General features: G+C 50.9%; 3 protein-coding genes across 4 annotated transcripts; all 3 read right to left on the minus strand.

Annotated features, from left to right (window-relative positions):
- Nucleotides 1–2,820: 2,820 nt before the first annotated feature.
- LOC112889993 (putative clathrin assembly protein At5g57200) lies at nt 2,821–6,085 on the minus strand. Its single transcript, XM_025956815.1, has 14 exons — nt 5,824–6,085; nt 5,628–5,725; nt 5,367–5,505; nt 5,153–5,277; nt 4,946–5,038; nt 4,804–4,854; nt 4,654–4,719; nt 4,484–4,549; nt 4,316–4,396; nt 4,109–4,189; nt 3,775–3,960; nt 3,609–3,684; nt 3,375–3,502; nt 2,821–3,270 (listed from the first exon to the last, which is right to left on the minus strand). The coding sequence occupies exons 1-14, from the start codon at nt 5,999–6,001 to the stop codon at nt 2,980–2,982; spliced, it is 1,659 nt and encodes a 552-aa protein (XP_025812600.1). The 5' UTR covers nt 6,002–6,085; the 3' UTR covers nt 2,821–2,979.
- Nucleotides 6,086–6,483: 398 nt separating this feature from the next.
- Nucleotides 6,484–12,243, minus strand: LOC112889646 (probable aminodeoxychorismate synthase, chloroplastic). 2 transcript variants are annotated; one of them, XM_025956378.1, is made up of 13 exons: nt 11,894–12,243; nt 11,637–11,768; nt 11,486–11,553; nt 11,287–11,351; nt 11,112–11,178; nt 10,709–10,996; nt 10,523–10,630; nt 10,162–10,413; nt 9,659–9,738; nt 9,465–9,558; nt 8,890–8,972; nt 7,953–8,603; nt 6,484–7,503 (listed from the first exon to the last, which is right to left on the minus strand). In XM_025956378.1, exons 1-13 carry the CDS (start codon nt 12,144–12,146, stop codon nt 6,972–6,974), a joined length of 2,673 nt encoding a protein of 890 aa, XP_025812163.1. In that variant the 5' UTR covers nt 12,147–12,243; the 3' UTR covers nt 6,484–6,971. The 2 variants fall into 2 exon arrangements, with proteins under 2 accessions (XP_025812163.1, XP_025812162.1); XM_025956377.1 differs by having other exon boundaries at nt 10,162–10,433; nt 10,510–10,630.
- Nucleotides 12,244–15,071: 2,828 nt separating this feature from the next.
- Nucleotides 15,072–19,356, minus strand: LOC112890971 (protein CHLOROPLAST IMPORT APPARATUS 2-like). Its single transcript, XM_025957858.1, has 3 exons — nt 17,104–19,356; nt 15,546–15,695; nt 15,072–15,432 (listed from the first exon to the last, which is right to left on the minus strand). Exons 1-3 carry the CDS (start codon nt 18,253–18,255, stop codon nt 15,370–15,372), a joined length of 1,365 nt encoding a protein of 454 aa, XP_025813643.1. The 5' UTR covers nt 18,256–19,356; the 3' UTR covers nt 15,072–15,369.
- Between the last annotated feature and the right edge of the window lie 795 nt (nt 19,357–20,151).

Below are 20,151 nucleotides of genomic sequence, written 5' to 3' on the forward strand. Positions count from 1 at the left end.
TAACCCAATCATCAGAAAACAAGCAGGTAACTCCACAGTGTCAAACCAACTGCTCATCCTATTCAAAATAATTACTACTGTTAAATGCTTGGCTGAGTAATTTTTTACATGTACTCTGCTTTTCTGTTTTGGACCTAGTGTTCATGTAATCCACCTGTACGTATATTCCCCTTTTATACAAAAAAGGGTAGGGGCCTCCCCTGCCGTTAGCCTAAAAAATCGTAACAGAATTTAACTCCACAAAATGAAGAATATATAGTTACTTTACTATTTATATACAGATGCCTATGCCAAAGTTAAGAGTTAAAGTAAGTTGAGGTGCAACTGCTGTTTCTGAAACTGAAACATAGGCGCCCAGTTACATAATCATCTACTTTTGATAATTAATAGCACGCCACAAATAAAGTTAGAAAAACAAGCAATGCAATTCACCAGTGCATATAACACATAAGAAGCTTGATCAACCTTAATAGCTAGTGCAATGGGCAGATGTAAGATAGTAAGATACGCAGTGTATAGTCAGCATGATATTATGTTTATGCTATCATGATATCACCAGCATGATGAGTGCCAAATTCCTTTCACCAATGTGCCCCTGAAGATTCATAGCTGGACCACAAACATGTGACCCAACAGCAAGGTATAATTTGAAATGACATGCACAATTCCTTGATGAGATTTGACTAAGGAAGCGGCAAGTATCAGCACCATACATACATGTGTATAATGCATGGAGTAGCTACATCTTTTTTTGTGACTGTGTCGGAGCACATTTTTCATTAAGAGGAAACAGGAGTCGTTACAGTACATCTGAGCCAAGGAACAGGGGTCCAAAGCTCAACACACACCACGAAAAAGGAAGAACATACTACATCGCAAACAATTGGCAACCCTGCGCTCGGCCAAGGGAAGTAGTGAAAGGTCAGAATATGATTCATGATATATAAATTGATCTCTAATTCAGACAGTATCTTAATGTGTCGTGGAAAACTCTGGATAAAGTTCTGGCTTCTGGAATAAACACGTACAAGGATCAATCATAACCTACAGGCTACATTTCCCATGAGTCTTGACCAGGCCGTGGTCTGAATTTAGTCTGCCTCAATCCCAGGAACAAGCCGATGTGGCCTTTCCATCAAGAGCAACACGAAAAAAATGGTGAAAGGCTTGACCACCTATTTGGTCGAACCAGATCACGGTATGTGGGCATCGAGAAGGAAACCAGAGGCGCCTAATTTTGCGAGAAGGGTCAAGTGCGCAAAGAAATGGGGAAGAACGGCCAGCTCAAAATCACCAGGATCCACTACCAGGAGATGGGGAAAGGAAACAAACACGGCTCAAATCGATCTTGAAATCCGCCACCTAGCCTACCCTGCACACCAGCAACCCCAAGCAGCTGATGAGAGCCGCGTGCCTCCACTCTTCCAATCCCGCACCGAGAACCCCCGAATCAACCATAACCCGCAGCCGCGACCGCGGTGGCCGGCGGCGATTTGAATACCGACCAGCTAGCAACCTACCCGCAGCTTGCTCGAGTCAATAAATAAACAACGAAATCGAACAGCTTACCTTCCCCTCCGGCGCCGCTTCGAGGAAGACGGGATGTCGGCGGATCTGGAGATGAACCGCCGTCGAGCGCGTGCCGACCGCCGCCTCTTTCGTCTCCCTTCGCCGCTGCCCCCTCCCTTTGCAGATGACGGCCCCGAGTCACTCTCGCCTTCCCCTCCGGCCGCGGCCCCCAAGGACGAACTGCCGCACTCCTCCAGATCCGCCGCGCGCCGGGGACCCCGCTCGGCTGCTTCCTCCTGCGCCCGCGCAGAAGGGGATGGAGGACGCCGGCCGGGACTTCCCTCTCCCCGTGCGCAGGCCCCAGACGCCCCCCGGCGGCCCTCCAGCGCAAGGCCGCTGCCGACCGAGACGCGCCCGCCGATCTGGCCCCGCCGCCCCTCTTCCAGATCTGCTCGCCCGCGGCCCGCCGCACCCGCTAGGCCCTCCCCCACCGGCGACCCAACGGCGGCCGTCGCTTTCCCCTCCCCGGCAGTTTCTTCCCGCGGCCGCGCGGAAGGCGCTGGCGGAGATGCGCTGGAGCGCGAGGCGAATGGAGGACGGCGCTCCTCGCTCCCTCTGTGCGGGACGCTCTCCCCCTCCCCCATTTTACCGAACGGTTTGGAGAAGACCGCTGGAGTCGTGGCTTACTACAGTATGCTCCGATTTTAGGGTACCGAACCGTTTACCGCGAACCGCTGGAGACAGCCTGAGGGGAGCAGGATGCCGTGCCGGGGTCACGAGACACGCAGGGGGATTAGAGACGTTGCGTGTGTCAGGCTGAGGCCAGGCCGTCCCGACATGCCACGCTCCACCATCGCAGCTCGCAGGTTTCAAACTCCGAACGGGTGGAAATGGAACGCGGGATCAATGCTGTCTCACTGATTGATCCTTCAGGTGACGTTGTGACGAGTTCTTTTCTTTTTCTTTTTTTTGTTCAAAAGAAAACAGACATTGTGGCGAGTGCGACCGGCACTCAGCTGCTGCTGCTGCTGCTGCCCGCTGTAGTGTTTGCCTGCGACATGGTTGTCGTGTGCCCGGTATGTGTAGCCGTGCACTAATTGACGATGTCTTGATACGGCATGACAGGTAGGCAAAGAATCGGAAATGGCAAGACAAATTAGGCCCATCTTAGTTTAGGCCTGGCCCAGAAAGCGTGACAAGCCATCTCCCGCCAAACCCTGAAGTGGGCCATAAAGATGATGAAAAATGGGCCATACGGTTTGGCCCACACCAGAAAAAAGGACCAGGCCCGACTGCATTACCGGGCCGAGCACGAACAGTGATCCATTTCAAGTTTTCAACCATCCCACCAGAGAGTCTGGCAAAATCATAATCCGAGTTGAGAAAAAAGAAGCAAATAGTCTGCATACAACTCGAGCCAAGAGTCGCGGACATCTACGCAGACTGAACTGGATTTCAAGCTCGAATCATTCAGATCAAGCTGCCGCTCCCATGGAAAGGGGCGCCCTGGGACGACGCCAACGCGGCAGCAGAGTAGGCATCGACGAAAGGGTTGAACTGGAGCTGCTGCGGCATCCCGAGCATGGCCTGCTGCTGCAGCTGCTGCGCCATCACCGACATCTGCACGCCGGTCGGCGGCGCGACGCCGACGGACATGGCGAACGGGTCGTTCTGCTGGGACGCGTCCATGGCCGCCAGCTGCTGCCTCCTTGCGGCGTCCTCGTACAAGCTGTCCAGCAGCAGCTTGTCGAAGCCCCCCGCCTGCAAGAACCATCATCGGCGCAGCGCAGATGGAGTCACCGCGTGCTTGAAGGATTACTGGGGATGTTATTGCTAGCAAGAGATGAGATGCTTCTGTTCTTTACCAGCTTGCTTTCTGTCAGCTGGCTGCTGGCGCTGGTGCTGGACCGTGCTGTGACCAGAGCTAGCTCCCAGCCTGATGATCCTGCACTTATCTCGCCGAAGCTGATGGCAGGTGTGTTGTTTGAACCGCCTGCGCAGCAAAGACCAACACGGTTTGGAGCAAATTTGATGTCACGTTACTGGCTGAGTGGCCGTTGAGCAAATCTGAAGAGTCAGTTCGGCTGCATCAAGCTTACTTGGTGGTACTATGGCCAGAGCCAGCGCATTGCTCTCTTCAAGTGCAGCAGCGGCAGGGTTTACTTCATGCAGGCCCTGATAATCACCAAACAACCGGATATTGTCAACTTGTTTCACATAAACAGCTACTGAATATCGAAGCGATTTGCACTGACAAGAATTTACCAGTAAATCGGCAGTTGTCAGAGTTTCAGGCTCATCTTCGTCGTAGTCATCTGCAAACTGAGGTTCTTCTTCAGGTTCAGGAGGAACTTCCTCCGCAACAGGTTCGTCAAACACCTCGGACATAGGTTCAGGGGTTTGTTCTTCTTCTTCTTCCTGGTAAGGAACGAAATCTAGCTGCCGGTACTCCTGTTTAGTACAGGAGCAGTTTTAGATTTTAACTGCACAAAACAAGCTGACTAAATATGCATAGAGTTTAGATTAGCCGAGTGACATACTATGGTCCCGTATCTCAAAAAATATTCGAAGAACAAAAGGAAAATAAAACGAAACTTACTATGGTCCCATTTGGAACCGGAGCAGTTCTAGGGGCTTCTCTGATGTACTCTTCCATTGTTCCAAGAAATGATGCTGGTGGCTGAAGAAAATTCAGAAAAAATATATTTGGCATCAGAATTCAGAACTTGCATACTAGTATAGGCAAGTGTAATAGCTGATCAGTGGAGGAAGAAGATCGGATCTATAAATTAGTGGTGCAAGAGACCTCTCTCAGAATTGGAAATTGGAAGTTTCTGGCTAGCTCCAGACCTCTGCAGAGCTCGTAGAAGTCAGAAAGAGATTTTGCCTGTTGTTCTGATCAACATTAGTTTCACATGCAGGGGTGTAAAATTCCACAGAATAAGAGGCATCATGCTGCTCCAGTCATACGCACCAGATTCCCTGTTCTTTTATAGATGTCCAGGGCTTTGATAGCATCAAGTTTTGTCATATCAAAGAACTGCAACACGTCAGAAATTACTATCATCAGGAAAAGAAATCCACTAAGATCGGTCGTGATCTGGCAGCAAAGCAATCGCAAGAGGAAGATCATAGACGACGTACCACATCCACAAGGTTAATGATCCCATCATTTACTGCACAATATATCTTGAAGCTTTCCTTCAACACCTGAGTCGTGAATCTTTTGCCGTCAGTAAGAGCTTCTTGATCAATGCTGGTAAACAGTACTGTCAGAGTTTACATTACACGTACCAGAGCCAGGGCATACTGTATTAGGTAGTTCCCAAAAGCTGCCCCTTCAGGCTGCAAGCACCATTGCAGCATGTTTGCAAGATGAGCCTGTTTTCAGTTTGGAACATTACTGGAAATAGAGGAAAGCCGTGTGTTCTTCTACCTGACAGCCGACAAGCCGGAAGAGCAGCTGCTGCAATGCAGGGAGGTGTTCCAAGAGGCCATCCTTGCCTAAGGTCCTTGTTCTACTTTGGCCCTGGAAGTTAAAAAGATGTCACCATGGGGATGCTACTAGTAAGAAACTGGATTGAAAGTTGAAACCCTGCAACTGCAGGAATGGCACACCACGAACACGAACAATTATGCAAACCTCGGGGTTTCCCTCTGCAGGTCTCAGCCGCTCCGACTCGATGTCGTATCTCAGAACTCTGAAGCACTCGAGCCGTTCCTCGAGATACAGCGCGTACGTTCGCACCCATGCCGAGCAGTCCCATGCTGCAAGACCAGCAAAAGTTCAAGCTCAGGCAAGAGTCAAACAAGATTCAATTCAACAGGCAGAAATGGATGCAGGTCTTAGAGGTGACCTAGCGGGCTGGAGTCGTCCTTGAAGTTGGACATCTGCAGGGCGTGGCCCTTGCGCCGGTAGCTGAGCAGCTCCTCCCTGAACGCGGCGTCGCCGTCGCGCAGCGTCCGGTGGATGACGATCAGCGTCTTCAGAGCGACCTGCCCAGGTTGTGTAAGCATGTCGTTCCGCATTAGATGCGTGTGTCTGACTAGCTCCCGGAACACGGAAGAAGCAATGCAGTTTGATGCAGGGCCATGGCAATGGCGGCATGATGACGTACCACCCAGTTGTGGGTCTTGGCGAGGCGCCTGGCGAGCGCGTGGACGCAGTAGGAGACGTCGGCGAGCGGGCGGGAGGCGGACGTGGCGGCGAAGATCGCTGCAGCAACAGGGAGCAGTTGGTCTCAGAGCATGGGAGGTCGATGGTCGGGAGTGGTGCCTCCCTGGGAGAACAGGGAGTGGCAATCTCAATCTCACCGGCGAGGTGGCGCTCCTTGGGCGGTCGCTCGACGTGGGTGGTGGCCTTGACCACGGCGACGTCGAGGTCCTTGCGCTCGCGGCCGCCGCCGTTCACCTTGGCGAGCCCCACGGTGGCGGAGTCCTTGATGGCGCCGCACGCCTTGCGCCAGCTCTTGTGCACCGACGCCGTGCCCATCGGCGCCGCCCCCGGCGCCGGCCGGCTCGCTCTTCTCTCTGTTGTCCGTTCGCGCCACAAGTCGTCGCCGTCGCCGCGGGTCGTGGCTCGCGCGTGGCAGGATTCTCCTTCTAAAAAATGCTAGGATCTCGGAGTGTCGCGACGTGCGCGGCTGTTCCTGTGTTCCAAGCAACGCGAGCGCTGCCGAACCAATCAATCAAAACGACGGGGCTCCTGCCGGCCGGCGACCGGGCGCGGCCGAGAGACGCCATCTCTTTTGACGTGTTCTCGCTGTTTGCCGCCGCTCAGCAGGCCCCCAATGGAGTTTAGCTGTTTCCGTCTCAGGATTCTAAATACTAGAGGCATGCATCTGCCTGTCTGAAGCAATAACTCCAATTGATGCAGGCGACGCTCTGATTTCTGTAACAGAGGTCCCTCTCAACAGATTGTTCAGTAAAATGGGATATGAGAGAGCAGGTGTACACAGTGATCAGAATGGCGGATGAAACGTGAAATTCTCCCCGAATCGAGGGGAAACTTAAAAGATCAATGAATATACCCTGAATAATACATTGGTGCAGCAAAACCCATGCCGATTTCTTTTACTTGTCAGACACAATTTGACCATGAACTTTGTTACAGAATGCAACTCCCTAGACAGGGATATGACATGAACAAATACACAAAACATATGAATTCTAAAGGAAACAAAATTTCTGTGATAACCTATTAGGGTACAAATTGATCTGGTATGATTTGTTTTTGTGGCTGCAGCCTGTAGTTCATAACATACTGTATATGACACCATGAATATATGGCTTCAACATCTTCATATAAAAAAGGCATGTCCTTGCCATCCCCTGTTGACCCATTCCACTACCAATGTCCATTAGCATGCACACCAACCGCTGAGATCAAATTTGTCAGAATGATCCTTTGGTTAACTATTAAATCTGAACATTTGTAATCCTAAGTCCTTTTGCTATCTGATCTAACTTGTTGTTGCCTGCATTGAATCCAATCGATCTGAACTGTAAATTGTTTGACTGCAATCTTCAACCACCTTTGTGGGTGCTCTTGCTTTAAGCATCATTTCGTCATATTCTGCCTCTGGGTTTGACAATGCTACAATTGCCCCACCTGCCCCTACTGTAGCTTCTCCATTGTGCAGGATGACCGTTCGGATCACAATATTCAGATCGAACGTGTGATTATATGAGAAGAACCCAATGGATCCTGAGTAGATACCTCTCGGACTAGATTCAAGTGAATCAAGAATCTCCATTGATCGAACTTTCGGGGCCCCAGTCATTGAACCACCTGGAAAGGATGCTTTGACACAATCGACAGGGCTCAGATTCAACTTCTTTGTTCCACGGATGGTACTCACCATGGTGTGAACAGCTTTATACGATTCTACATCCATGAGACGAGGAACATGAACACTCCCAGGTTCACAAACCTTGCCCAGATCGTTTCTTAGGAGGTCAACAATCATCAAGTTCTCAGCCTGATCTTTTTCACTGTTGAAGTTGAGCACATGCAAAAGGAAAAAACTACCAGCATATGAGTCTGTGACTTAAATCTAGATAAAAACAAAACTGCACTGCCAGGAAAGGAAGACATAAATGCAATTTTGACTGTAGAAACGTCCAATGAAACAAAAGAAAAGAGACAATCCTGATGCACACAGTAAATGTTATACAACCGTGACATTTTCTATCATAGATCTGTGATGCTGAAAACTAAATGAGCTTGAGCAGGCAATACCAGGCTACTGGACCAAGCTTAATATGAACAAAGAATGCAGTTATGTATACTAACTTCTTTAGGAAGAGCATTTCAAAAGACATTTAATTCAAAAGGGAATATCAAATAAAATAAATCATGAAAAGCAAAGAAAACCCAAGTTCAACATTTCCTGAAAATTGAGCCAAGACATCTTAACAGAAAAGAACATATTTACACTTGCCTGTATTTCAACTGTAAACGCAGGCATTCATCTTCCTCTGGTGTTCTGCCACGTGCTATAGTGCCCTTGATCGGTTTTGCTTCTAAAATTTTATCTCGATCTAGACGCAAAAACCTTTCAGGAGAAGAGCAACATATGCTCAGGTTTTCTGAGGAGAAGTTAAGCCAGGCTGCATAAGGTGCTGGATTTTGTTTTCTCAATTTAAAGTAGAGCTGGAGCGCATTTATATAGTCTACTCTTCTCTTCATCTGAGTAGTTAAGCATAACTCATAACTTTCTCCATCTCTGATATAGTCCAGGCAACTCTGAACATCTCTAATATATTGATCCTTTGATTTCTCTACAACAAAACTTTGTTTAGTGACATTGGATGATATAGCATACGCCTTCCCATTAATCAGCAATCCTGGAGGCATAGCACCCAATCTAAGAAGCTTCTTCTCAGTCTCCAATAACCATGAATTATGTGTTGAATTTCCGCATATCCCATCTCCATTACTTGAAGAAAATTCATCATGCAATGATAAAATATACACATCACCATTACTGTGATCAACCACAACGGTGTTGTCCGCAAAGAAGAAGCATGCATCGGGAGCACTTGATTTGGCCATGTTAGATGATGCATCACACTCAACTTTAAGACCATACCTAGTTTCAGATGAAAACTAAAAAGGTTCAAAGGGAGCTTAAAGGACTCCAAAAACATAGATAACACAATGGGAATTAACTAAAGTACAAAATGTCCATGCAAGACAATTAAGGGAGTGGGGAGGACAAGATTGAAAATTTTTGTTTGTAGCATGGTTTAAGAAAATGTTTGTACCATGAAACTACTGCAGGAAAAAATCAATGCATATATGATATCTAATCTGCAATTACAAGTGTATATTTCAAGAAAAAGAAAAGCATCAGTCATGATAGCAAATCAACATACCCTAGATATCCAACAAAGCCACCGTGGAAGTCAAAGGGCAGTCCTTCATAATCCTTTTCATTGTATTGAATGGACTGAATCTCCTGCAATTGTGAAACAGTGAGAATCAAAACTCAGACAAATGCATGCAACAATTTGCCCAAGGTTGGGCTGGTCATGAGATGTGCAGAATACAGATACTATGTTCGTCATGAATGCGACATGCTGAGTTAGATCAACATATATTGTTTTCCCATGGCATGCTGCCCATCGAGTACATAACCTAGTAACGAGTAGTTTGTTATTCTGTGATGGGAGGACTGTGAAAGTTCATATAGCTGTAAGTGATCTATGCCAAACCTTGTACACCAGTCATTTATTTTCAACAAAACAATTGGGCTCTTATTTTGAAAAAATAACAGTTGGGTTCATTGTACCTTAATGAATATATACAATTATTTCCGGTTGAGAAAATTATTCAGAAAACAAAACTTGGATAGTCGCAACTGGCAACCGTAATGTTATGATCAATTCAACACACAAAATTAGTGAGTTTACATAATTAGCATAATCATCAGTAATCTTTCAACATGTACCTTGTTAAGGAACTCCAAAAAGCCCTCTTTGATAAAGTTGTTGGCAGTAGATCCATAAGCATCTCGGGTAGTAAGGGTTCCTCCACAATTGGCTCTGGAACAGAATTTGTGAAATGAAAAGGTCTATATCACATGCTGGCATGGATAATGCATTGAAGTATGTTTCCTTCTGGTTTGTGAAAGCAATTTCTTACCTTTGACCAGAGAGGTGGAATGTCATTTGCTTCCATAGGGACCCACCTTTACCACCCATGAATGAAAAGCGTGCCCTATTCTGCAAGCAGAAGATGATCACAACAAAGGCAAAAGACTATTTAACACATAAAGCGAATACATTATATCCATAAGGGAAGAAAAGAAGTAATCCAAACAAGTTTCCAACAAATTACAAGCTTAATCACTCAACTAGACATTGACTGTAGCTCGATTCATAAAGATGAAGAGTTGAAGACAAACATATCATCAGCTTTTTTTTTGTCTTACTGACCTTTTTTATTGCTTTACCAGCTAGGACGAAACACATCTATCTAACAACCTAGATCACTACAATTCTTACGTTCAAAGGCTTGTCCATAGCATCAAATGTGACTGTGTACCTGATCAACCGATGAAATCTATAGCCCTGTCAAGCTTCATTTCACATGTGATGAAATCTATAGAATGAAACTAAATCGATGATTGGTTAAGAGTAAGGTACCTGATCAACTGATGAGCTATCCAGCCAAAATGTATCTTCACTGCTTTGATGGCCAAAGAGCACCGCAAATATGTCTTCAGATCCAACTGCAGGACAGAGGAAGTTATCAATCTTCTTCCATCGCAATCGCAAACATTTCTTCCCAAGGGCTCTCTTTGCAAGCATGCGAGCCCCGTTAGGCTCCAAGAGTTCCAGTCTTTCAGTATGCAACAAATCCTTGGAGACAGAACCACATTGGCCAGCAGATTTGACCTGCGGAACAACAGGAATGTCTACTTAAATGACGCATAAAGGAGATTTATGTCAAACAATTTCATCCAGATAGTACTTGAGATTTTTCCAGTTTACCAATACTGTGAACCTTTCTTTCCTGAAGCCATGATGAGCGCAATCCAAAATCTCTTGTTATCTTCTTAAAGTTTTGAAAAATCTGTCTTCCATAATGAGTAGCAACGCTCTCTGGATGAAACTGAAAAAAAAGGCAATCATGTGTAAGAACAGTTGGATACAAGTTAGAGAAATTATTGCACATGAGAAACTAGAATACCTGCACTCCATATTGAGGCCTGCTAGAGTGCTTGATGGCCATTATAACCCTGGAACCATCTGACTCACTAGCATTGCCATTGCTTATGTTGGATAGTTCCCCACCACTGATACTGTGTTCTAGAGAGACTGCCATAAAGTTATTGTCCAACGATCCCAGGAAGGTACTAACATTTGCCCGATCGCTTTCAAGGTAAGAGAGCAAATTTGGAGAAGAAGTCCATGCTATTGATATAAGATCATCAGGTAGAGAACCTGGTTCTATTACAAGAGAATGATACCTAACTACCTGAAAATAGAACCAGTAAGTACAAGATCCTTCACAGTGCATACATAAATTGAAGTCTGAAGTCTGAACCTAAATGGCATGGCATGGGGGCTACTAGCACAAGGGGTACACTAACCTTGAATCCAGAGTTTCTACCAGATGGAATACAATTAAAGAGGTAGCACCCATCATGCTCAATTTCACTGAGGGAAATCAAAATCATGTGTCAGCTGTAGGAATAGCTAGAATTGAGCAGAGAATCACCACTCCTTGTAGGTTTATTTTTCATGTAACAGAGTTCAAGGCCTTGCCTGAGTCTTCCATGTATAGCCTCCGGAGCGTGAACAATCTTAGCGCCGTGTATGAATCCCAGGGCCTGCAATGATCAAACACAACAACAGACATTTCAGGTAAAGTTAACACCACATGATCCTTGCATAATTTCTTTGTCAAGACTGATAAAAAAATAAGCTCACATGGGGATCACTATAATGGAAAGGCAGATATCACCTGGTGGCCAAGGCAGACACCCAGGATGGGTATGTCTCCACACTCCAAAAGTATCCGCAGACATACACCTTAAAAAATAAAGCATTCACCAGATAAGTAAGTTGCGCTTAATATGAATGAACAAGCTTCACTGAAGATGATGTAAGCTCACCTATGTCGGCGGGGCACGCCGGAGATCCAGGGCCAGGGGAGATAACGATGTTGTCGAAGGCCCTGTCCTTGTACACCCGGTTGAAGACGTCCCTCCACGTCCACTCGTCATTGCGCACAACCACCGGCGGCACTGCGTTGGAGGGATATGAGCTTCCGTCAGTTCCATCACCCGCCACAGAAGGCGCAATGAGCACGTCGACGCTCACGCGACGCATCAACAGGCGCAGAGGAGGAGGGAGCTCTCGTTCTACTCACCGCCGTTGACGACCGACAGCTCCTGGAAGATGTTGTAGGTGTAGCTGTCGTAGTTGTCGATCAGCAGCGTCCTCACCGGCATCTGCGCCTCGACCGGCTCCGGCGCCTCCTCTCCCTTCGCCCGCCGCGCCGCGAGGCGGCGAGGGGGGCGGACCCGACGCGCGGCGGAGGAGGAGGCGGAGGCCGGCACTTGGGGAGGCAGCGGAGCCCACCTCGCCGCCGGCGGGGCGGGGAGGCGGAGGGCGGCGGCCATCGTGGCGGCGCGCGCGGAGGATCCGGGAGGGAGAAGGAAAGAAAAAGGCGCCTCCTTTTTTGGGGTGGTGGTTCGTCTGGAGTCCGAGTGGCGCTCCGTTTCTCTTTCTGTTGCTTTTATCGGTCCGTCAGAGTTCGCTTTTCTGCCGACCTCCCCCCACCCACCCCCCAATCTCAATTCTCATCGTCTCGGCGGGTGTGCCGTGCCCCAGTGCCGTCGCCCGTCGCCGTCGCCACCAACTGCTCACGCCGGCGAGCTCGGCCACCGTACCTCAGCCACGAGCCGATGACGAGGACGACGGCCATTACTCCTAACTCCGCGTACAAATATAACTGATGATTCGCCTCAAAAAAATATAACGCGCGTCGGGTCGACGCATGATTCGGAACGGTCAAATACGCGCCCCACTAAAAACCATCTGCCATACCAGATGTCAGAATAATTTTAGTTCTGTTACATTTATTCTCAAGTGTACTTTCAGCATGGACCAGACCAGCAGTGGTGCTGTCAACTTTGAGCGAATGGGAGATTTGGTGATCCATTCCAACCTGCTAAGGCTATCTCCAGCAATATCCCCTAAATCTCATCCTCTATATCCATCCTCCATATCAACTCCATTCTCTATACCACATTTAACTCCAACAACATCCTCTATTTCCATCTTCTATACCCCACGATCTCAATTTTTTATCCATTCTTCCAACTACCCTTTCCCCACCCGCAACCGCCCGCGCCCCTCCGCTCCGCCGTCCGCGCCCCGCCGCCCGCCCTGCCCCTCCGCCCGCGCCCTGCCCCGCCGCCCGCCCGCGCCCCTCCGCTCCGCCGCCCGCGCCCCTCCGCTCCGCCGCCCGCGCCCGCGCCCGCCTCCCGCTCCGCCGCCCGCGCCCGCCCCCGCCTCCCGCGCCCGCCGCCTCCTCCCTCCTCCGCGCCCGCCGCCTCCTCCCTCCTCCCTCCTCCGCGCCCGCCTCCTCCTCCCTCCTCCCTCCTCCCTCCTCCGCGCCCGCCGCCTCCTCCCTCCTCCCTCCTCCCTCCTCCGCGGCCGCCCCCTCCTCCGCGCCGCCCCTGCCCCGCGCCGCCCCTGCCCGGCCGCCCGCGCCCGCACCCGCCTCCCGCTCCGCCGCCCGCGCCCGCCCCCGCCTCCCGCGCCCGCCGCCTCCTCCCTCCTCCGCGCCCGCCTCCTCCTCCCTCCTCCCTCCTCCCCTCCTCCCTCCTCCCTCCTCCGCGCCCGCCTCCTCCTCCCTCCTCCCTCCTCCGCGGCCGCCCCCTCCTCCGCGCCGCCCCTGCCCCGCGCCGCCCCTGCCCGGCCGCCCCGCCGCCCCTGCTCCCCTCCCCGCGCCGCCCCTGCTCCGCGCCGCCCCTGCCCCGCGCCCCGCCGCCCGCGCCGCCCCTGCCCAGCCGCCGCCCGCGCCGCCCCTGCCCAGCCGCCGCCCCGCTGGCCTGCCGCGCCCCGCAACTCCCCTCCCACGCCCCGCCGGCCGCCGCCCCTGCCGCGCCCCGCCTCGCGCCCCGCAGCGCCGCCCGCCGCCCCTGCCGCGCCCCGCCACCCCGCGCGCCGCCCCTCCCGCGCCCCGTTTCCCCTCCCCGCGCCGCCCCGTTTCCCCTTCCCGCGCTCGTCGTGCGCTGCTCGGGATGGAGGACGCCAGTCGTGCCCGCCTCTGTGCGGGACGCAGAGCGCGTCCTCCATTTTACCGTATGCTATAGAGTGTACCGATGGAGCGGTAGAGGAGGTACAGTATGCTCTATAATAGGGAACAGACCCTTTTAGAGCATACCGCTGGAGACAGCCTAAGTCTCGTGGCAATGGAGGGCGGTACCGCCCCCTGTCGGCCTGGTTTAGGCGGGAGCGAGGCGAGAGGTAGGCGCGAGGGAGAGAGAAGGCGGGAGCAATCCCGCCGGGCTGGAGCGGGCGCTATCGCCCCGCTCTCGTTCGTGTTGGCAGACGCGCGGGGCGGGAGGCGGGCGGGAGCGAGGTGGCGCGCTGGCGTCGGACGAGAGGGGTGGGGTGGGAGTGACGTGGCGTGTTTCTATTGGTCCACGCGGAGGTTGAAATAATTAAATCTGAAAAAGAAAAGCTAACGTGGAGGAGAGAGAAGTGAGAGCTGGCACTAGCCTGTGCATTGGAGGGGTAGGGTGAGAGTGAGGTGAGAGCTGACGTGGCGGGAAGATATCTCCCCACGCCACTAGACTCTGCCTAATAGCTTGTAAAAGCAGCAACTGCAACAGCCCTAGTTTGTTGCCATGTGCTTTCAGGACACCAACCCTCCACGACTAGATCAGCTTTTATTTGATGAATAGTTTGATTCTGCACTGACATCAGCTCCTCCTCTATCGCTGTCCGATACGGCGGCTTGAACAGGAACTTTCCCAGTCAACTGTTATACTACTTGTCTCCCTCTTCAGTCTTCAGAAATCAGAATTCACATGACGAAAACGTCACATGCAGAGGTGAGGTGCAGAATCAGATCATAAGACACCTTAGCAGACAAACAGCTCTGAAAAAATGGAGTAAATTTTGCCACGGGCGTCCAAAACGTGTCACTTCGCTCGAGGACGCCGAGAAAAAAAAAAGCGCCCTTTTGCTGAAAGAAAAGGGGAAAAACCATTGAGTGTTTGGATCCCAAGAGCTACAATTTAACCTATCATGTTATACGAGGAACTAAATATAAACTAATTATCCAATTAGAAGAACTAAATATGAGCTAATTATAAAACTAAACAAAAAGCTACAATTTAACCTATCATGTCGTATATTTCGATGCCAATTAGAAAAACTAAATATGAACTAATTATCCAATTAGAAGAACTAAATATGAGCTAATTATAAAACTAAACATAGCCCTGCCCGGATCCAAATAGGGCCAATTTACACGTTTTTTTAGTGTTCACCAGCAAAGATCACGTTTTCGATGCCTTGTGAGCTTCGTGTGGCAAAATTACCCCAAAACGGGAAGCAACAGGAATTGCATAAGCGCACGAACAACACGGTTCCATTAACTGGTTGGGATATTACTCCACGGCCCTTCTTTACAATAGCATCAGAAGCTGGAGAAGTTGCAAGCAAACCGCCATCCGATCCCCATGGAATCAAGCCACTCTACAGGCATCTCTACCATCTGCAGCAATATAACACTGCAGAAATGAAAATGGAGAAGCCTTTTTTTGCTTCTCTAGGAGAATCAGAGTGAAACCCCGGAAATGCCCCTAGATGCTGGATTCATCTTCTCTAGCTCTCCTTCTCTGCTGCTTGCTGTTGCTGGAGAAGATACGCCTTGCTGACAAACCTTCCCTGCCAAACCAAAGCACGAAAACCTTCAGAAACTGTCCAAAATATGAGATATTTGTTGGTTTTGCCAGGAGAGAACCGTCATCGCCTCAAGAAGTCAGGTTTTTGTTGCTTACATTGACCCGAGGCCGGTAGTACCGGCTATTCTTATTTGAGGGGAGGGGAGCGCATGGCTTCTGCTTGCGCTGCATCTTTAGAATGTTGCCTTCCCTGATAACAGCGCTGGTACCATTCTGTGGAAACATATCACTGTCTTCATGTTTAACCTGTGATGGAAATTACACACTTGTCAGTAAGAAGAATGTTCTTCAGGTAAAAGTGAACAAAGAGACAAATGGAATGTTTGCAGCATTGTAATTAAGTGGCCTTCAGCTGTTCAGCATGTTAATGTAACACACATTGTCAATAAAAATAATTTTACATGGAATGATATTCTAGTTTCATATATCATTTACAACAGCAAGTTGGGATAGGATAGAGTCATATACCATCTGGCAGTAAAATCGGACAGTTTTATCATTCACCCGAGACATTGGATGCTCCTAGAAACTAGAAGGAGACTCAAGAAAACCTTAATTTGTGTTTTCTTAAAAGCACAAGCGCTCCAATATTTTTGCCATTTTAAAAGGGTCATTTGCAGAAAGGTCAATTTGGTTAGAGTTTGTTGTGCTAGCTCTTTATATGATCCCAAGGCTAAGAATTTGAGTTGGACCACTCTTCGACAACAAAACTGGGCATGCATACATGCCTTAAGGTACCTACTTATACATTGCTGCAGAAGTAGGTCTAGCCATCTATGGCTCATTAAAATGGTTCAGATAAACGGCAACTGTTAGGAAATCTCAGTCACTCACATGAGAGTTTGCTTAAATTAGGAACATTTCCAAAAATGACGCATAAATGCCTGAAAGTTGGTTGTTGGATGAGCATTTTCCCAGCTAGGGATGATGAGGAGCCTTTCTTAGGTTTTTTATGCTAAAGAAAAGATGCTTCCTTTTTTGGGCTCTGTCTTTTCTTTTGCATCATTGGTTCAATCATCCTTTATTCAATTTCCTGTTTCTGAAGGCGAGCTTGAGGATCCAGAAATACAGAAACAAAGCAATTACTTCAGAATTTCATATTAATGGGTGAAAGTGCTATATGAGGTCTCAATTGAAGCAGTGGACCGGTGAATTACATTTATTTCAATAGTTCTATTTGAAATTTCCGCAACAAACAGGACCAAACTTAAACTTTCTTCTACTTCTTACATTAAATTGGAATCTGCAAATTATGTGGCATAAAGAGTCAACTGGAAGAAAAGGTCCATTTGGAATTTTTTTCAACTTGTTCCATTCACCCAGTATAATCAAGTATTGGGGAGAGGTTAAATCCTAGTGTATTCTACTTGTCACATTGGAGTATTTCATGGGCAGAAAAATTCTCTTGTAAGAGTGTTGCTACTGACTAGAAATGTAGATGGGCTACAATGAAGTAATACAGGTCAGATTTTCAATCCCAAATGACACGAAAACCATGGATGATCTAAGCTTCTACTGATATGAAGAAAATTCTCTTTAGCAGAGGATATGAACTAGCAAACGTAATTGAGGTTTCAAACTCTAGCTCAATTTTGTCTTTAACTGCAATACAGCAATAGAAATCATATTATCTAAAGAAGCTGGAAATACTTACTAACACATCAGCAGAAGACAACGGTAAGTCGGATGTGTTGCGGTCAGCAAACACCGACCCTCTGCCACACCACGCCTTGATCACCCGCTCAGTGTTCAACCTGAGCCCCAATCCTGTCTCTGGCAATGCCAAAACTCCAGTGCCCCCATTGGTAAAGTCAGGAACCCGTTCCTCTTCTTTCTTGCAATGCTCAATGGCCACATCCTTATATAAGGTATCCAATAGCTTCTTCTTACTCTTCTTCTTCTCCGACACCATTGGTTTTGCCACCAATGGTAGTGGCGGGCGGGCAATGTCTTTCACTGGTATGGCAGGGCACATCCACCATTCAGGATCAACATTATGCCGTTTTAGGGCTTGGTTGATGTTGCGCTGATCGTGCTGCCTGAAGCTGAGCCCGAGCACCATGAGGCTCCTGAGGTAAGGGTGTATCTTGGATCTGGGCAGGTTGGAGTTAACGCTGGAAACTGCCCCCGCATTGTTTTCCATGGATAGCTTGCCCATGATGCCGTCGATGCCCTCCGCGGCGCTCTCGTCGACGCCGCACAGAATAGAGTCGGCGTCGAAGCCATCGTCATCGTCGAAGTCGAGCTCCCCTGGCTCGTCCGCCGTCGCGGCATCAGGGGTCGCGGGGGACGGCGCCGGGTCGCGGAACTCGCTGAAGACGCTGTTCACCGCCGCCGGCGACGGGCAGCTCTTGGCTGGGGCGGGGCTCATCGGCATCGGCACCGCCGGCGACTGCGGCGGCGGTGGCAGGTCGCGGAGGAGGAACGCGGCCTGGTCGAGCACGGGGAACGGCGGGAGGAGGTCGGAGCGGTCCGGGTCGTCGGCGAGGGCGGAGGCGAGGCCGAGCAGGCGGGGCGGCGCCGCCTCGGCCCCCTTGGCGGCGGGGAAAACGGAGGGGTACATGGACGCGAGCAGCGCCGCCGCTTCGTTGTACGTCTGGTTGGGCCGCTTCCGCGGCGTGCGCGGGCGCTTGAGCGAGAGCGAGGCGACCGACGACGTCGCCGAGGAGGAGGAGGCGTTGGACGCCTCCGAGAGCGTGGAGGACGCCGCCGCGGAGTGCGCCGGGCGCGGTGGCGCCGCCGCGCCCGCCGCCTTGACCATCTCCAGGTCCAGCCGGAGGCCGGCCGGGATGCAGGACGACGCCATCGACCGGCAGGGGATCGATCCAACAAACAAGGAGGAAGAACTTCACCCAAAAATCGCAGCTTTTCTCCCAGAAAACCCGATCGGAGACTCCAGCTCGGCGCGGAAACAAATCGGGAAGGGAACCCAATCAATCAGAGGCCGCGAATGGAAGAAGGGGAGTGGGGGCGAAATCAGGGGCGAGCGAGACTGCGAGAGATGCCGCCGGCCTAAACCCAACGCACGCCACGCAAAACCCCCCCAGCCAGACTCCCACCTGAAAACCAGCGGAAAAGGGAGGAAAGGAAGGGGCCGAAACGCCAAAGGGGGCCGCGTGGAACCCGAGGAATTTCTTGTTCACAACGCCACCACCAGCAGCAGCGCCTGCTGCCGCTGCATCTGCCTGCCCGGCTGCTGCCCCTCGGAGACGGAGCCAAAGGTCGCCGACAAATAAAAATGCAAATCTCGGGAAAAGGCGATCACCGCGAAAGAAAAAGGGAGGAGAAATGATTAAGGATTCCGAGAACAAACAGCAGGTTGTTGTTGCTAATCAAAGGGGCATCAGTGCATCCGCACCACCACCACCGCACCAACCTCGAAGAACGGGCGAACTCGAAAAGTAATCGAGCTGCCCACGCTTCGCTTCAGGAGGTGCTCGTGCTCTGGCGATCCGGGCAAGGAACCAAGAACAGCACAGGGGTGGCACGGTTGGACTGGACCGGAAAGTGGAAACTGAATCCGGGCGGAGGAAACAGGGCACCGGCCGCAGCTAGCTGGTGAAACGGCTGGCTGAATTCGCGGCCGGCAGGAGGAAGGTCTTTCTGCTTGGATCCGTCGACGATGACGAATAATGGAAACGATCTGAGGAGGAAGATTACTGGTAGTATTACAGGAACAGGAAGGGTTTTAGCGAATGGTGGAGTGGAGCCAGCGGAAGAGACTAGCCTCGCTCTCGGCCTGTCACTGTCACGCTCTCCTCGGCTCCCCTCTCTTCCAGTGGGCCCCGCGCGCAGCGCCCATTGCTTCGCTTCCTTCCCCTGGCCCTTCTCTCTCTCTCACTCCCTTCGCGCAGAGTCTCGGGTCCTCGCGCGTGTCTTGACGCGGGCGCGCCTTGTCACGTTGCGCGCTCGAGCTCCTCCTCGAGGTACACGTGTGAGGAGCGGAGGAGCCCCACGGCCGTGTGGCCTACCGCTCCAGCTCACGCGTGACCCGGGGGCCGGGGCCCGGGAAGGATCAGCGGTTCTTTTCTCTGACAGCGCGGGCCCCACTAGGACCAGATCACGGGCGTGGATCCTGCATCTGCTACTGCAAGCTCGCGCTTACCGCCTGCAACTGACTTTTTTTGGGGGGGAAACATCTGCAACTGCCAAAGAAAAAAGAACTTGTGCCTCTGTCTGCCGGAAGAACACGGGAGCAAGATTGCTGAGGTCGCTGGACGGACTCCCCGGGGAAGTGGAGCAGGACATGTCACCGGAGTGCCGTGACGGCGATTTCCTCGTTGTTATTTATAGGGGAACGGAAGACGACGGCGTACGGCGGCCACCGTGCCCCGGTTGTTGGGTGGTCGTCGTTGGCTCGCGTCACCACCCTCCTGGTTCAATTAACCTGGCTTCCTCGCCGGCGGCCAACCAACGGTGAGTCGTCTGGACTCGGCGGGCGAAGCATCCAACGAACAGTGATGGGCCGTGTATGGAGGCATGTGGTGGGCTAAAAGTTGTGGTGTGGTGGGAAGGGGCCTTCTAGTCCTGTGGGCCGGTATTATGGTCGTGTGGTGGGTAGGTAGGTGAAGGAAGAAAAGTTCCATCTCAGGCCCAGCGCGGCCCACCAGCGTGCGGGCCAGCCCTCTCTCGAAATCCAGAGCACCGCCCGCCGGCGCCTGGGCTCCATCCTTCCTGCCGTCGGCACTCGCAGGCGCAGCCA

Source organism: Panicum hallii, chromosome 4 (genome assembly GCF_002211085.1).
Source record: "Panicum hallii strain FIL2 chromosome 4, PHallii_v3.1, whole genome shotgun sequence".
Lineage (NCBI taxonomy): Eukaryota > Viridiplantae > Streptophyta > Magnoliopsida > Poales > Poaceae > Panicum > Panicum hallii.

Bases quoted from the DNA above. Each gene is read 5' to 3' on its own strand.
- LOC112889993 (XM_025956815.1), bottom strand. From the start codon at position 6,001: ATGGGCACGGCGTCGGTGCACAAGAGCTGGCGCAAGGCGTGCGGCGCC. The intron at 5,506-5,627 runs GTACGTCATCAT...CAACCTGGGCAG, and splicing joins CCAAGACCCACAACTGGGTG to GTCGCTCTGAAGACGCTGAT. The intron at 3,271-3,374 runs GTAAAGAACAGA...TGGTTCTTGCAG, and splicing joins AGCTGACAGAAAGCAAGCTG to GCGGGGGGCTTCGACAAGCT.
- LOC112889646 (XM_025956377.1), bottom strand. From the start codon at position 12,146: ATGGCCGCCGCCCTCCGCCTCCCCGCCCCGCCGGCGGCGAGGTGGGCT. The intron at 11,554-11,636 runs GTGAGCTTACAT...TTATTTTTTAAG, and splicing joins GGCGTGCCCCGCCGACATAG to GTGTATGTCTGCGGATACTT. The intron at 9,739-10,161 runs GTACCTTACTCT...TTCTGCTTGCAG, and splicing joins ATAGCTCATCAGTTGATCAG to AATAGGGCACGCTTTTCATT.
- LOC112890971 (XM_025957858.1), bottom strand. From the start codon at position 18,255: ATGGCGTCGTCCTGCATCCCGGCCGGCCTCCGGCTGGACCTGGAGATG. The intron at 15,696-17,103 runs GTAAGTATTTCC...TTTCCATCACAG, and splicing joins TGTCTTCTGCTGATGTGTTA to GTTAAACATGAAGACAGTGA. The intron at 15,433-15,545 runs GTAAGCAACAAA...TTGGTTTGGCAG, and splicing joins ACTACCGGCCTCGGGTCAAT to GGAAGGTTTGTCAGCAAGGC.